Raw genomic sequence first — 16760 nt, forward strand, 5'->3', positions numbered from 1 at the left:
CGATGAGAAGGCGAAAATGTCAGGGTTTTAACGCACCAAATGAACTACTGCCACCGCGTGGGTGGGAAAGAGAACTTCACACAAACCCCAGATATGGCAATGAAATTGTCTATTCATTGTATTAAGTATGAATTCAGATAGCCAATTAAAAGATACAGGGTTGGATGTGTCATATCAGCTGCCACCTTTAATGCTGATGAACAAATTACTTTGTAGTCAAACAGGGAAATGTTACATGATGCATGTTCAGACCTGCCAGGATTGATGTTTGGCCTATATAGCCTAAATAGTATGATTGAAGAAATTCTGCTATGAAAAAATAGGAGACTATGAAGACTGGAAACAATGTTTTTTTTGTGTGTAGCCTATACATTGTTATGAATGAGTGTGTGTAGACTGTAAGCATGTACACTAAGCTAGACTATAATATTATTTTAACATTATTTTAGTGCTTCCAAACACTTATTTACTGTGTCAATAAATCTACTTTCAAGTGTACTGCCTCTCTTTTTCTTCACCCATCCCACTCCTTCTCCTCCTCCCCTCATCACTACCTAGCACGTCTTTCCTGCCTTTCCCCACTACGGCATGCTATGGCGCTTTTCGCAAATCACAACTCTGTCTACGTGGCGCTGCACATCCCTTTTATTCACTATCTTTTCTCATTCTTCGATTTCACCTCTCCTGTTGCAGGCATCGGGGCTTCTGCAGGATCTGCGTCCGGACTCATACCCTCTTACGATGTTTTGTATTATACCGGGGTACGTGCATACTTTAGCGAGGAGTGGGAGAAAGCTGCGGAGCTGCTCGAAAAGTCGATGACGACCCGGGAGGCTCTGTTTCGGACACGACGGCAGTGCCATGAAGAATGTCTGCCAGCGGGACATGACAGGCTCCCAAAACTGGGTGTGTTTGTGTTTACTGTGTTGTATGTGGTCGATTCATAGGGTATGTGTGATATGTCTTTCTGTCTCCACGTGTGTGCTGTGTGCATGCATTAAATATATACAATTATAAGCTTGCATTCGGGCCTATATATCTCCCGGGAGTCAGTGATGACCCTATCTATGGTCATGAGTGCAAGACAGCCCTGGTATGGTACATTCCAGTAATGTTGCATCTATGTGTGTGTGTGTGTCCTCAGACACCGAGAACGGGAATGTGTGGGACCTATGGGCAGTGGACTGGGTCCAGCGGCGGGCTGAGTGTGTGCGGTTCTGTTTGGGACGGGCTGTCACTCCTGCAGGACAGCTTCCTGTGTCTGCCGACATCGAGTACGAGTTTAGCACCCGGAACCCCTATAACTTCCTCCAGGTCGTCTACTGGAATGTAACTATTAGTATATTCACCTGCTGTTTCATTATGTTCCTGTGCATATGCGTGGCTAACAGTTGAATTGTTGATCTGAAGTGCTAAGTGCTGCATCATTGCATGCTAAAGCGATTACATTGGTTATTCCACTGGTAGTTAGTTACTCTACTGGTAGTTAGTTACTCTGGTATAAAGCCTATATGACGTAATGTGCTAGCTCACTTTACTACATACTGTAGCAACAATACCCTACAACTACAGCTGTGGTCTTCATGCACTCCAGGTCATCTGTACTTAACTTTTCTTCTTCGTCGTCTACCTCATCCTCCTGTTATTTTTTTCCTCCTCCCCTCTTTCCCCTCTTCTACCTCGTTCTCGCTCTCTTTCCCCTCCTCTCCTCTGCTCTTCCTCATTCTCTTCGTCTTTTACCTCATTCTCTATCAACTTTTCCCTCTCCTCCCTTCTCTTCTTCCTCAGCTAGGGAAAGTACAAAAGGCGGCGTCAGCAGCCCACACATTCTTCGTGGCCAACCCCAGCCACCTGGAGATGAGGAACAACATTGAGAAGTATAGACGGATGGAGGGAGTAACAGAGGACGCATTCCAGGATAGAGAGATGGAGACAGAGAAACACTGGGTCATTTTAAAAACAAAGAGTGGGAGGGGGGAGGGTTGTGTGTGTGTCTGAGAAATGGTCAAATACTGTAAATGCTAGATTGGATGCATAAATAAGTATTCATGAATCTCGTTGTAAGAAATATGCTTTGAAGATTCCCACATGTGGCCTGAGGGTTCAAATTCCTCTCTGTGTTTCACCTCAGGTACCTAACCAATCGTAAAAGCCCTTTGGGCTCTGTAACGTCTGAGTAACCTTACGCAGTAACCTCTGCATGCACCCACAGCATTCCTGATGACATGTTACTAATGGAGTGTACTATAAATGAGAACACATCATGTGAACTTTACTGGACTTTTGATATCACTGAAGCCTAACAGGAAACAAAAAAATGCAGTTCATTTCACTGCTCTGTTTCGTTTGTCTCCAGCAAGTCTTCGTGCTTTCTGTACGTACTATGCCCATTGGGAGTATAGGCCATCGACGACTCCTCTCCGTCGCACTCAGTTCTTGATGTTTACCAATTATAGCCAACCTTTCCAGTTAACATTCCTCCCTCCTCTTTACCCATAACGTCCATCCCTCTATTAACCACAGGTCCTGTATGACTCCGCCCTCACCTCTGAGGCCTCCTCTGATTGGACGCACGCCGTGGAGAAATGGAGGGAGTGTGTGAACGAGACACTGAGACAGACTGATGAGTGTAGGGCGCAGTGTGAGGTCGCCTCACAGCGGCTCCCTGAGAACAGAGGAGAGGATGGAATGGGCGGGGTGTTTGAGAAGGCTGCAGGTGAGAAAAACATGTTTGTTTGTTTAAAAATTGATATTTTTAAGGGTTTTATATATCCTTATTGAGATAGGACAGTGAAGAGGACTGAAAAGTTGGAGAGATTGTGAGTCAGAAGGGCATGGGTCGGATTTGAACCCATGCTGAGATTGGAAGCTGGGCTGTACACGGGACACTAACCACTGGACCACACAGGTCACAGGAAAAACATGTTTGTGTTCATGAATCTGGTTGTCTATGCAGGGCTATAACTCATTCATTGCTAGTAGGCTGAACCTCTAGTAGGCTGAAAATGTCTGTAAGGTAATAGTGTTATCTAGCGTTATAAAGGCCTTTATTATAGGGGGAGTGTTACCAAGACAGCTGACTGTAAACAGTATAATGTCACGCAGTGCATATTTGGGTTGGTCCAAAACAAAGCAAAGATTGTAATTCTTATTTTTTAATTAAAATAGATTTTTTACCGCTTTTTCTCCCCAATTGGTAGTTGTCTCATTGCTGCAACTCCCGTACGGACTCGGGAGAGACGAAGGTCGAGAGCCGTGTGTCCTCCCAAACACAACCCAACCAAGCCGCACTGGTTCTTGACACAATGCCCACTTAACCCCGAAGCCAGCCGCACCACACCATATACCTGGCTACCATGTCAGCGTGCACTGCTCCCGGCCCTCCACAGGAGTCGCTAGTGCGCGATGGGACAAGGTCATCCTTGCTGGCCAAACCCTCCCTTAACCCGGACGGCTGGGCCAATTGTGCGTCGCCCCGCGGGTCTCCCGGTTACGGCTGGCTGCGACAGAGCCTGGACTCGAACCCAGAATCTCTAGAGGCACAGCTAGCACTGCGATGCAGCGCCTTAGACCACTACGCCACTCTGGAAGCCTGTAATTAGTTTTACGTGTAGTTGTCCTACTATTTTATTCTTATGCTATTCTCTACTTTTCTAATCTTTCTCCTTATCATGTGACTTTTATCTCCCGTCCTCCAGCACTCTCCCTCTCCCTCCTGTCCTGCCAGCAGGCCTGTGTGACCCAGGTGGCGACGCGACCCGGAAGGATTTCAGCCCAGGAGGACCTCCTACCCACACAGCTGGAGCATCTACACAGCGCACAGTTCAAAGGTTAGACAGGGGAACGGTCAAATCTGAAGTTACAGTAATGACCACATGATGACGCTAATGACAATTATGATGGTAACTCTGCTTCTACTGCAGCTGATGATACTGGCCAGGATATGGCACCTGAAATAAATGTATTTTTTAAAATGGGCTCTGGTGCTTCATACAGGAGTTGACATATCTAGTGAACAACCAAATCCCATCTCCCTCTCTCTCTCTCACCTACTTCCTGCAGCGGGCGATCTAGGAGGAGCGGTGTGTTCTCTGCAGTCTCTCCTCCTGTTCTACCCCTCAGACAAAGACTCCCTCAGTAACCTGGAGCTCTACACAGAGACACTGGGAGGCGACACTGAGGCACACGGGACAAAGCCCTCCCAGGTACTACTGGTGCTCAGCCTCAAATCAACAGCCCCTAGCCTGGCCCACTAGGGAGGTTTCATTTTAGAAACAACACTCCTCAAATTTGATAGATACAATAATGTATCTTACTCTACTGTCAAGACCAGTATTTTGGTGTTCTCCGTCGGCATCCCTCTTTTAATTAAAAAAAAATATATATATATTGGTCGCATACATGCTTTAGTTCCTAGCTCCAACAGTGCAGCAGTATCTAACAATACACACAAATCTAAAAGTAAAAGAATAGAATTAAGAAATATATAAATATTAGGACGAGCAATGTTGGAGTGGCATTGACTAGAATACAGTAGAATACAGTATATACATATGAAATGAGTAAAACAGTATGTAAACATTATTCAAGTGACAAGTGATTCCATGTCTATGTACACAGAGCAGCCTCTAAGGTGCGTCTAAGCCTCTGTCTCTCTCTTTATATTCTCAGGAGATAGCCAGGTATGTGAGCCGCTCACTGCAGGAGAAAAAGCTACTCTACTTCGGAATGGAAAACCTCAACTTCAATTTCACCGACCCGGTATGATAAAGTTGTTTATTGATTATCACTGGATCTGGTTTGGCCCAGAGCCATAAAGTAGCTACTGTATATCTAAGCTATATATGGGTCTGATTTGGTCTGTAACGCTTCTCCTCTTTGTCTGAGGAGGAGTAGGAAGGATCGGACCAATATGCAGCGTGGTAAGTGTCCATGTTAATTTATTAGAACTGAACACACAAAACAAAATAACAAAGTGAATGAAAGAAACGAAACAGTCCTGTCAGGTGAAACCACACACTAAACAGAAAATAACTACCCACACCCATAGTGGGAAAACAGGCTGCCTAAGTATGGTTCTCAATCAGAGACAACGATTGCCAGCTGCCTGATTGGGAACCATACCAGGCCAAACACAAAGAAATAGAAAACATAGAACACAAAACATAGAATGCCCACCCCAACTCACGCCCTGACCAAACTAAAATAGAGACCCAAAAAAGGAACTAAGGTCAGGACGTGACATGGTCACTCACATTTACTTTCAAACTGAACGATACAGCAGTTTGTTCCTTTTGTTTTTTTTCCCCCCTCCCATATAGGATCTCTGGACTCCAGAGGAGGTTGTTCCTGAATTGCTAAGAGACACATGGAGGTAAGAAGAAACGTGAAGGAGAAAGTTACTGCAAAAGAGGACAGGAGTGTGGAGGAAAGGGCCTTGAAGTGCCATTGGGCGGTTGAAAGCCATTTCCTTTTTGATTTCCAGAGCAGAAAAGGAAGTGCTGAATGAGAAAATGAAGGGGGGAGAGAAAGAGGTGGAGATGGACGATAGTGGATTCTATGCAGGTAAGGATAAACATTAGTGTTTGGCATGTTACAAGCACACATTGACAGATTGGTAATGACAAAAAAACATAATTGGCACGGGTCTCTGAGGATTGGGAAACACTAATCTGATAAACATTTATTTTATTTAAATGTTTGTGTGCGTGGACCCTCTTGCTGTGTCTCACTCCCACCTCCGTTCTGTTCCCTCCCCAGGGGGTCCCGTAGCTCAGGTTGGTGTCACCATCAGCATGGATGACAATTCTTTAAATGGAACTAATCGCGTCATGCTGGACGGAGTTCTAGATCAGAAGGAATGCGATACAGTACTGCGCCTAGCTACCGTAAGCTTGCATATGATTCGCTCAGGAAACAAGACTCCTTCAAACACAGGAAGAGAAGTTCAACAGAGATATGGAATTTGAATGAGCCCTGTCCCTTTGGTGTTTCCCATTGGATTGGAAATAGTAACTAAACCTGCAATATAGTGAAAATCACACCGAGCCTATCAGGGGCCATATACAGTATATACACTGCTCAAAAAAATAAAGGGAACACTAAAATAACACATCCTAGATCTGAATGAATGAAATATTCTTATTAAATACTTTTTTCTTTACATAGTTGAATGTGCTGACAACAAAATCACACAAAAATGATCAATGGAAATCAAATTTATCAACCCATGGAGGTCTGGATTTGGAGTCACACTCAAAATTAAAGTGGAAAACCATACTACAGGCTGATCCAACTTTGATGTAATGTCCTTAAAACAAGTCAAAATGAGGCTCAGTAGTGTGTGTGGCCTCCACATGCCTGTATGACCTCCCTACAACTCCTGGGCATGCTCCTGATGAGGTGGCGGATGGTCTCCTGAGGGATCTCCTCCCAGACCTGGACTAAAGCATCCGCCAACTCCTGGACAGTCTGTGGTGCAACGTGGCGTTGGTGGATGGAGCGAGACATGATGTCCCAGATTTGCTCAATTGGATTCAGGTCTGGGGAACGGGCAGGCCAGTCCATAGCATCAATGCCTTCCTCTTGCAGGAACTGCTGACACACTCCAGCCACATGAGGTCTAGCATTGTCTTGCATTAGGAGGAACCCAGGGCCAACCGCACAAGCATATGGTCTCACAAGGGGTCTGAGGATCTCATCTCGGTACCTAATGGCAGTCAGGCTACCTCTGGCGAGCACATGGAGGGCTGTGCGGCCCCCCAAAGAAATGCCACCCCACACCATGACTGACCCACCGCCAAACCGGTCATGCTGGAGGATGTTGCAGGCAGCAGAACGTTCTCCACGGCATCTTCAGACTCTGTCACGTGTGCTCAGTGTGAACCTGCTTTCATCTGTGAAGAGCACAGGGCGCCAGTGGCGAATTTGCCAATCTTGGTGTTCTCTGGCAAATGCCAAACGTCCTGCATGGTGTTGGGCTGTAAGCACAACCCCCACCTGTGGACGTCAGGCCCTCATACCACCCTCATGGAGTCTGTTTCTGACCGTTTGAGCAGACACATGCACATTTGTGGCCTGCTGGAAGTCATTTTGCAGGGCTCTGGCAGTGCTCCTCCTGCTCCTCCTTGCACAAAGGCGGAGGTAGCGGTCCTGCTGCTGGGTTGTTGCCCTCCTACGGCCTCCTCCACGTCTCCTGGTAGCGCCTCCATGCTCTGGACACTACGCTGACAGACACAGCAAACCTTCTTGCCACAGCTCACATTGATGTGCCATCCTGGATGAGCTGCACTACCTGAGCCACATGTGTGGGTTGTAGACTCCGTCTCATGCTACCACTAGAGTGAAAGCACCGCCAGCATTCAAAAGTGACCAAAACATCAGCCAGGAAGCATAGAAACTGAGAAGTGGTCTGTGGTCCCCACCTGCAGAACCACTCCTTTATTGGGGGTGTCTTGCTAATTGCCTATAATTTCCACCTGTTGTCTATTCCATTTGCACAACAGCATGTGAAATTTATTGTCAATCAGTGTTGCTTCCTAAGTGGACAGTTTGATTTCACAGAAGTGTGATTGACTTGGAGTTACATTGTGTTGTTTAAGTGTTCCCTTTATTTTTTTGAGCAGTATATATATATATATATATTAATTATACACTTTGAATTTAGGCCATGATCTTTATGGTTCTTAGGGATATGAGCCAGGGGTGGATTTGGAAATCAGCAATAACAGAAGTATTCAAAAAGGGCTATGAGCTCATATCCTCCATGATGACTTCCTGTGTTGTCCCTGACAGACTGCTGCGTCCGCTGGGGATGGTTACCGGGAGCGACGGTCCCCACACACTCCACATGAGAAGTTTGAGGGCCTGACTGTCCTCAGAGCTGTCAAGGTGAGAACGATGGATCTGGAGATGAAATCTATCTCTCCGTCTGTCTGTCTTATCTCTCTGTCTCACATGGCCACATAGCTAATGAACAGTTAAACACTTTTCTGCTCTGCAGTTGGCTCAGGACGGCATGGTGAACCAATCAGACGCTAAGCTGCTGCATGAGATGGGGGAGAGGGTGAGAACCCTCCTGCACTCCTACTTCAGGAGCCCCTCAGGACTCCATTTCTCCGACACACATCTAGTGTGCCGCAGCGCCATCACAGGTATGGTCCACTCAAGCAATGCCCTCTATTTCTTGAAATGATGGTTCCACATCTTCATATTTCATGTTCATTTCCATCTGTTCTGTTGACTCCATTATGTATTACATTTGTGCGTCTCAATGCAAAACGCTTTTCCCATTTCTAGTGTAACCCAATAGCTAACCCCTGACTTGTATCAGGTGTCTTATCTGCTCTGTGTTATGTCACCCGTTGTGTTACCGGGGTCGTGTTCATTAGGGCATGCAATGGAAAACTGTCTAAAACGTTTTGCAACGGAAAACTAAAATGAGTGTTTCTTATTGGACAACTCCAGGATGTCCCTATATTTCAGTCCATTTTCTTCTACTTGGTGCTGTTAGGTTCCTATTTTCAGAGTAACAACTCGACTGACGCTCTGAAAGCTCAAACCAAGTATATTCATCCCAGAGGGTCAATACAGCTGCAATAGACAAAGACATGTTTACAATAGTTGTGATATATGTACCCCACTTTGGGTGGAGTCTCCTCCTTCTTGCTACATTCTATCTTTATTGCTAGGCAGGAAACATAAGTGATACGGGCCATAAACTTTTCTTTCTCCCTTAACGTGACTTGACCGTGACCCCCTTCATCGCTAATTCATGGCTCTCTCCCCTTATCAATGCCTGCCACATGTGATCGTTTTCCCTGCACTCAGCACATTCTAAGCTTAATTGTACACACCATATACCTTCCTCCTACAGATAACCATTTACTTCTGGTGTAGACCCTCTGAACCTAAACACTCGATATTGCAATAGGATACCTGATAATTAACCCTATCCCAAGTTTAGGAGTTAGTACCCAGAATCTATCGGTGCCTTATGAACATGGCCCTCATTTTGTGTGTCCTGTCCAGGGGACCAGGAGGGGAGACTGGACCTGTCTCATCCTGTTCATGTGGACAACTGTCTACTGGAACCTGAGACCAGACAGTGCTGGAGAGAACCACCTGCCTTTACACACAGAGACCTGAGGTACACACACACACACATTCATGCGCACACACGCACAAGCTGTCAGGACGCAAAAACACACACACGCATACTGGCAAAACTATGCATGCACAGACATGTAATTACACTTTAAAAAAACACACAAGACTTGGAAGTTGAGCTATATAATACCACATACACTCCCATGTGTATGTAATTGGACAGTGAAGCTAAAATTGTAAATCTGTCTCTATACTCCAGCAGTTTGGATTTGAGATCAACTGTTTCATACGAGGCGACAGTACAGAATGTAACTTTTATTTGAGGCTATTTTCATACATATCTGTTTTACCATTTACAAATGGAAACACTTTATGTATTTTGTCGTCAATTGGCAGTTTCATTAACTAGTACCCGCAAAACACCAGTCTCAACGTCAACAGTGAAGAGGCGACTCCGGGATGCTGGCCTTCCAGGCAGAGTTCCTCTGTCCAGTCTCAACGTCAACAGTGAAGAGGCGACTCCGGGATGCTGGCCTTCTAGGCAGAGTTCCTCTGTCCAGTCTCAACGTCAACAGTGAAGAGGCGACTCCGGGATGCTGGCCTTCTAGGCAGAGTTCCTCTGTCCAGTCTCAACGTCAACAGTGAAGAGGCGACTCCGGGATGCTGGCCTTTTAGGCAGAGTTCCTCTGTCCAGTCTCAACGTCAACAGTGAAGAGGCGACTCCGGGATGCTGGCCTTCTAGGCAGAGTTCCTCTGTCCAGTCTCAACGTCAACAGTGAAGAGGCGACTCCGGGATGCTGGCCTTCTAGGCAGAGTTCCTCTGTCCAGTCTCAACGTCAACAGTGAAGAGGCGACTCCGGGATGCTGGCCTTTTAGGCAGAGTTCCTCTGTCCAGTCTCAACGTCAACAGTGAAGAGGCGACTCCGGGATGCTGGCCTTTTAGGCAGAGTTCCTCTGAACAGCGTCTGTGTTCTTTTACCCATCTTAATCTTTTCTTTTTATTGGCCAGTCTGAGATATTGCTTTGTCTTTGCAACTCTGCCTAGAAGGCCAGCATCCCAGATTCGGCTCTTCACTGTTGACGTTGAGACTGGTGTTTTGCGGGTACTATTTAATGAAGCTGCCAATTGAGGACTTGAGTCATCTGCTTCTCAAACTAGACTACTGTACTTGTCCTCTTGCTCAGTTGTGCACCGGGGCCTCCCACTCCTCTTTCTATTCTGGTTAGAGCCAGTTTGTGCTGTTTTGTGAAGGGGGTAGTACACAGTGTTGTACGAGATCTTTAGTTTCTTGGCAATTTCTCACATGGAATAGCCTTCATTTCTCAGAACAAGAATAGACTGACGAGTTTCAGAAGAAAGTGTTTGTTTTTGGCCATTTTGAGCCTGTAATCGAACCCACAAATGCTGATGCTCCAGATACTCAACTAGTCTAAAGAACGGTAGTGTATGTAAATGTGATATTTCAGTTTATGTTTAATACATTTGCAAAAAAAAATTGAACCTGTTTTTGCTTTGTTATTATGATATATTGTGTGTAGATTGATGAGGATTTTTAGAATAAGGCTGTAACGTAATAAAATGTGGAAAAAGTCGAGGGGTCTGAATACCTCCCGAATGCACCGTATGTCCAAATACTTATGACTTCTTCAAATGGGGAGACTAGATACATACTATGCTTTTATTTCTAAACGGAAAAACAGATACGCCTGAAAATACCCTCAAATAAAAGGTGACATTCTGTACTGTCGCCTCATATGAAACATTTGATCACCAATCCAAAAATGCTGGAGTGTAAAGCCACATTTGAAAACATTGCTTCACTGTCCAAATACATACAGAGTTGAGTGTATGTACATATCATGAACAGACATTCCCATCCTGAACAAACTCAAACCAGTACGGCATGGCATCTTAATACTACCATTGTTTGATGGTCTCATTCAAGGGTAAACAAACACAGCATTCAAACGAACACAGGTACCATTCCACAAGCCAGGTCTAAGATTCTAGATTTCAGGCAGGGGCGGTGTGCGGAAATAATGTGACATGCCTCTGGCAGTGTGCTATATAGTACCACTAGGTTTGTTTACGAAGCAATAAAGATGGCAACTGACAACTTTGATTAGACTTGTTAAGTGCCGACTAAAACCATGTCTGATTCCATTCCAGCGCTGTGCTTTATCTGAACGACGACTTTGACGGTGGGGAGCTCTTCTTCACAGACAGGGATGCCAAGACTGTCACAGTAAGTCACTTGACATGAAAACTCAAGTAGAACACTTTACACTGGCTGGTCTTCACATGACCTTTGACCTATGCCCCCCCCCGTGACCCGGTCATCACTATCTGGTCATGCTAGAAGGGATGGAAGCACAGCTTTCTAACATATGCTATTCTAACCTTAACCCGTTCAGTAACCGTACACCTAATATTATCCCTAACGCTAAATTACGAACAAATAGTTTGTGTTGTGTGTACTTCTCAGTAAGTTCTGACAATATTGACTCTTCTATCCATTCTAGCATGGCCCTTATAGAGGCTACCCTTTCTGACACTCTCTCTTTTCCCCTCTCCCTCTCTCTCCCTCTTTTTCTCTCTCTCTTTTCCCCTCTCCCTCTCTCTCTCTCTTTTTCTCTCTTTTCCTCTTTTTTCTCTCTTTTCCCCTCTCCCTCTCTCTCTCTTTCCTCTCTCCCTCTTCCTCTTTTCCTCTCTCTCTCTCTTTTCCTCTCTGTCTGTCTGTCCGTAGGCCAGGGTGAAGCCCACCTGTGGTCGACTGGTGGGGTTCTCCTCCGGTCCTGTCAACCCCCATGGTGTGACCGCTGTGACCGCCGGCCGCAGGTGTGCACTGGCCCTCTGGTTCACCAAGGAGAAGCACCACAGGGATATGGTGAGAACTGTTATTGGATTGATTGCTCTATATAAGCCTGGCTCAGATCAGATACGTTTGGCATGACAATGACCATAGCAGTTGGCAAGACAGCACAAACAGATCGGGGACCAGGCTAACACTATAACACTATAGAGTTTTTTTTTTTGAAGTGTTAGTGTTGCCCCTAACCACTTTTTTTCAAATAAATATATTGTATTAATAGTTAGGTAAGCGAAGCTGATCCTAGATCAGCGGTTAAGGTGAACTTCTACCACAAGCGGTGAAGTTACAAAAGTGACTGCAAGGCTATTGTTTATAGCAACATACTGTACATAGCAACAAGATCAGCTGCAGACAAACAAACAAGAACGTACATGCAAATGTAATGGTTGTTGCTTTTTCATTTTTCCCCATCTAGCGCTGACATCTCAAAGCTATTTTCCCTATGCTAATTCACTTTTTGTTTAGATATCGCTTTTGAACAATAAGTCTATGGCAGTTAGGGTTGGCAGTCAAATAACATAGGCACTTCGATTTGACCATTGGTCAGTTTATTAATAATCTATAATGTTAAGGTTGAACTTGAGGAAAGTTCTGGCACAATTTTCCCTAGATTTGAAAGGAGCACTTCTGCTTCTTACCCAGCTAGCCTGGATTTTGTCTGATCACGGCTATGGTGTGAATAAGGTCCATTCAACCTCACTTTATCTCACATTACTGTACCTTCTGTGCCTCATGCAGGAGAGGGAGGAGGCCGAGGCCCTGTGGGCTACGGATGGACAGAGTGTGACGAAAGGAGGAGAAGTAAAAGAGGAGGGAAGAGAGGGCACCGCTTCCCCTGCTCGGAGTGGTAGAAGCCAGTCATCGAGGAGTAGAGGGAGGGGCAGGGTGACAGGGGGAAAGGACGAGCTGTGATGAGCTGCTGTGATGGATTTAAAGACTGAACCACCCACGATGAACAACGGGGTAGTCCTGTTCACCTCCCTGTCCTACTTGGTGGACCGTCCCGGTCCAGCCACCAGTCCCCTCTCCCAAAAGACCATGAACTCTTCTCTATTTTTACACCAGGTTTTTCAATCCCTACCCACGCTCTCTCGCTACCTCTTTTCCTCTCTCTCTGTGAGACCATTTGTGAAAGGAGGTATTCTTTGTGCGTCTTTCCATCCCCTCCATTGACAATCAGTCCATTTGTGTTAGTGTGTAGGCCTTAGTGTTTGCTGTGTGTTACAGTGTAGGCCTTAGTGTTTGCTGTGTAATAATTGTTACATACCTGCTGGAAAAAAGTAAAAGAAATTGAATAAAAGGTATTCAAAATGGTGGAGAGAGTGGCGAGAGTGGGAATGAAAATGCCATAGCTGAGGTGCTTCCGAAGTGGCATCTCCCCTCTGTCCAGAAAGAGGTATAAGTGGGAGAGAGAATTTAGAAATCCCCTTTATTGGGTCAATGCCATACATTGCATGTTAAAACCATGACCTATTTAACATCGACATCCACAAAATCTCTCATACACAACCCTGTCCAAGGTTAAAAGATCAACTCCAAACCTCCTGCATGATCAACTGTTTAACCCTTTACACTTATACCCGTTTAGGGGTTGAACATGGCAGATTTAGAACGCAGTGGCTGTACGGTAAAACGCTATCCACGACGGCAGAGCTCTGGCTTTGCGCTTCACAGCGCTGTTTGGGTTTTGACTGACCTCCGTTTTGGATTTGAGCACCGCGCACGACAAGACGTTGCCCCCATCCCACCTGGAAATTGGGCCACCGTCGCAAATGTTTTGTTGACTGAGTGAGCGAAACGCGGTAAATTACGATGACTCAATGTATTCTGAAAGATGTGACGTTGAGGCTTATAATAAATACAGCTTTGATGTCATACAAGCAAGACAAACACCCATAGGGACCAAACGTGCACTTCACATTTCCAAATCATAAAACTCATGTCATATACAGTGTCAACGTTTATGATCACTATGTTTGATGTACAGTTAGAAGATGACATGGCGTCATACCCTGGGTTGTTCTGAACACAATGAGTTTACGTTTGTTTATTGATAAGAAAATGTGCCGTGGCACGCGCTCCTCCTCATGACTCCTTTCTATGCGCACCAAAATGACGATCTGTTTCTCTGAATTGGCGTGTGAAAGCCTAACACTGGAAGATCGTACAAAACTGGTTGGCAACAGAACAAGCTTTCAAATCACGCTCACCTGACTCAGATAGCAATTTATAATGGACCGTTTTTGGATTGCGTAAAAACAACACCAGTAATTGTGTGATGGCAGGTGATGCAGGATTGCGTTCCAAACTAAACAACCACAAGTGTGCTTGCTCTAGTTCCTCAACGGCACAGATGGGAGAGCATTTTACAGGAATATATTTTCATAATACTGAATGTATCTAGATCATTTTCTGATTTCGTTGTCAACAAAAGCGGCGAAAAGTACAGTAAATGTCAAATGCACAAACTCAACAGTGTAGTGTTTCGATTCAGTCTTGTGTCAGTTGAACTGTTGCGTATAAACCTTTGGTCCAATAATTTCCCCATTATCTACAAAATGTTCCCTTTCAATTGCTACCATGGTTATGCATATGGTTTTCATATTTATTCTGGAAGAAACATTTCAATAAAATAGCCCTATCCATATAGGCCAATGCCCACGAGTGTAAAGGGTTATAAAACAACAACTGCATGTGACTAGAGAGAGAGACTGAGGGAGAAGTGGGGGGTTGAGATAATGGGGATAGGTGTGGATTCTAGAGTCCATTAACTGATTACCTCAGTGCCAGGCTGCCCTTTAACTGTGTGGAGATTAAGACCATGAAACCAAGAGAGGGTTAATGTTTGAGTGTCAGAGATGGAGGAGAGGTAGAGGAGGGGAAGGGAAGGGAGGAGAGAGGTAGACAGATAAGGAGAAAGAGATATCACACCTGCTCAGGGACTAGACCCTGCAGTTCAGAAACACTGACACAGAAATGGAAAGACAGAGAGGGAGGGGGAGATAGACCAAGCCCTGCAATGCATTAAAAACGGATGCTTACGGGGAGAGAGAGGGAGAGGCAGAAAGAGACAGAGAGAGGTATGCAGAAGGGGGGAAGGATAGAAAGAGAGATTACCGTTAATCCCTCATAAATGAGTGCATTTGTTTATGAAGCTTAGGAAACCTCTCCCATTTAGAATATGGAATCATAATCCAACTAGAAATCATTTAATAATTCACATCCAGTCGGACACACACATCTTCTCTCCCATTAAAACACTCCCCAATTTATATCTCCCACCCTTCTCCCCCTCCTCGCATTACTGAGTCACGGTCAGTCAAGCACTGTTTACCACCCATATTAACTCTCTCACCCCCCCCACCACCACCACCACCCAGTGTGATAATCCGCGGGTGCTGCAGAATTGGGTCGACTGGCCTGTTAATGGACTCCTGGTTTTAACCACTTCCATCCCTTAGGCTACCCTCTCCAGCTGCTGTTTCCCTTAAAGGCCCAGTTCATCTGTGTTTGAGCAGGCGTACATCCATGTCATGCATCTCAAGCACCCCACTATCTAGCGTCAAATGATGTGTCGATATGCTGTTTCCTCTAATTGACTAAGGATACACATCCATATTATATACAGTATATACACTTAAGTGTACAAAACATTAGGAAAACCTCTTTCCATGACACAGGCTGACCAGGTGAAAGCTATGATCCCTTATTGATGTCGATCATTAAATGCACTTCAATCAGTGCCGATGAAGAAAGGAGACAGGATAAAGAAGGATTTTTACACCTTGAGACAATTGAGACGTGGATTGTGTATGTGTGCCATTCAGAGGGTGAATGGGCAAGACAACATATTTAAATGCCTTTGAACGGGGCAAGGTAGTAAGTGCCAGGCGCAACGGTTTGTGTGAGGAACTGCAACGGTGCTGGGTTTTTCACGCTCAACACTTTCCGGTGTGTATCAAAATAGTCCACCAGGAGGACATCCAGTCAACTTGACAAAACTGTGGGAAGCATTGGAGTCAACATGGGCCAGCATCCCTGTGGAACGCCTGACACCTTGTAGCGTCCATGCCCCGACCAATTGAGGCTTTTCCTTCCTCCGTGCAACTCAATATTAGGAAGGTGTTCTTAATATTTTGTACACTCAGTGTATATACATGTCAATATCCATATATCCTTTTCAGTATGTCCTACTAAGATTTAAGCAAACATTAGCTACTGTAAGGCCGGTTTAAATATACCCTTTTTGATACTTGTATAGTGTCAAGTCGAGTGATCCTGTCATATTAACTAGTTCATGTAGTTGCACGCTTGTAGGTTAATGCCGTCACACTATAGCAGCACATAGGTCAAAGGTGACAAAGACAGGCTGATAAAAGTATCACAACAATTGACCGAGACAGGGTTGTTTAGTATTAGGTAGGCTTTCACTTCAGTGTCTTCCCAGGTTGTTTGTTGGTGGCGGATTCCTCTGGCTGTGCAATTTGACATTTAACCCCATCCTCCCCTTCACTTTGTTTAAGACTGGGACAGAGAGACAGTGGGGGCTGCTAATGGCTGTAGTATTATTATTATGCTGTATAGCATCACAGAGCAACAGAAGGCTCAGTGCTCTTCCCTGGCTGTCACATCCCAGCTGCAGCCAAAAGCTGCTCTGCTCTGCAGGCTCACTGCTGACGCGTGTAACTTAGCTGAATGTGCGAGACCAATAGAGACGACCCACACAAAGCTTAACAGATTATAATTCTCTGCCCCACGCTGGTTCGCTCACATTCCCCG

General features: G+C 45.2%; 1 protein-coding gene across 1 annotated transcript; it reads left to right on the top strand.

Annotated features, from left to right (window-relative positions):
- The first annotated feature begins 582 nt into the window (after window positions 1-582).
- LOC112223120 (prolyl 3-hydroxylase 3) lies at window positions 583-13295 on the top strand. Its single transcript, XM_024386095.2, has 16 exons — window positions 583-906; window positions 1145-1329; window positions 1789-1947; window positions 2524-2716; window positions 3699-3830; window positions 4063-4205; window positions 4672-4761; window positions 5322-5374; window positions 5486-5565; window positions 5761-5777; window positions 7795-7890; window positions 8003-8153; window positions 9031-9148; window positions 11279-11354; window positions 11856-11996; window positions 12720-13295. Exons 1-16 carry the CDS (start codon window positions 594-596, stop codon window positions 12891-12893), a joined length of 2121 nt encoding a protein of 706 aa, XP_024241863.2. The 5' UTR covers window positions 583-593; the 3' UTR covers window positions 12894-13295.
- Window positions 13296-16760: the final 3465 nt, after the last annotated feature.

This window comes from Oncorhynchus tshawytscha, linkage group LG23 (genome assembly GCF_018296145.1).
Source record: "Oncorhynchus tshawytscha isolate Ot180627B linkage group LG23, Otsh_v2.0, whole genome shotgun sequence".
Classification (NCBI taxonomy): Eukaryota; Metazoa; Chordata; class Actinopteri; order Salmoniformes; family Salmonidae; genus Oncorhynchus; species Oncorhynchus tshawytscha.

Bases quoted from the DNA above. Each gene is read 5' to 3' on its own strand.
- LOC112223120 (XM_024386095.2), top strand. From the start codon at position 594: ATGGCGCTTTTCGCAAATCACAACTCTGTCTACGTGGCGCTGCACATC. The intron at 3,831-4,062 runs GTTAGACAGGGG...TACTTCCTGCAG, and splicing joins ACACAGCGCACAGTTCAAAG to CGGGCGATCTAGGAGGAGCG. The intron at 9,149-11,278 runs GTACACACACAC...ATTCCATTCCAG, and splicing joins TTTACACACAGAGACCTGAG to CGCTGTGCTTTATCTGAACG.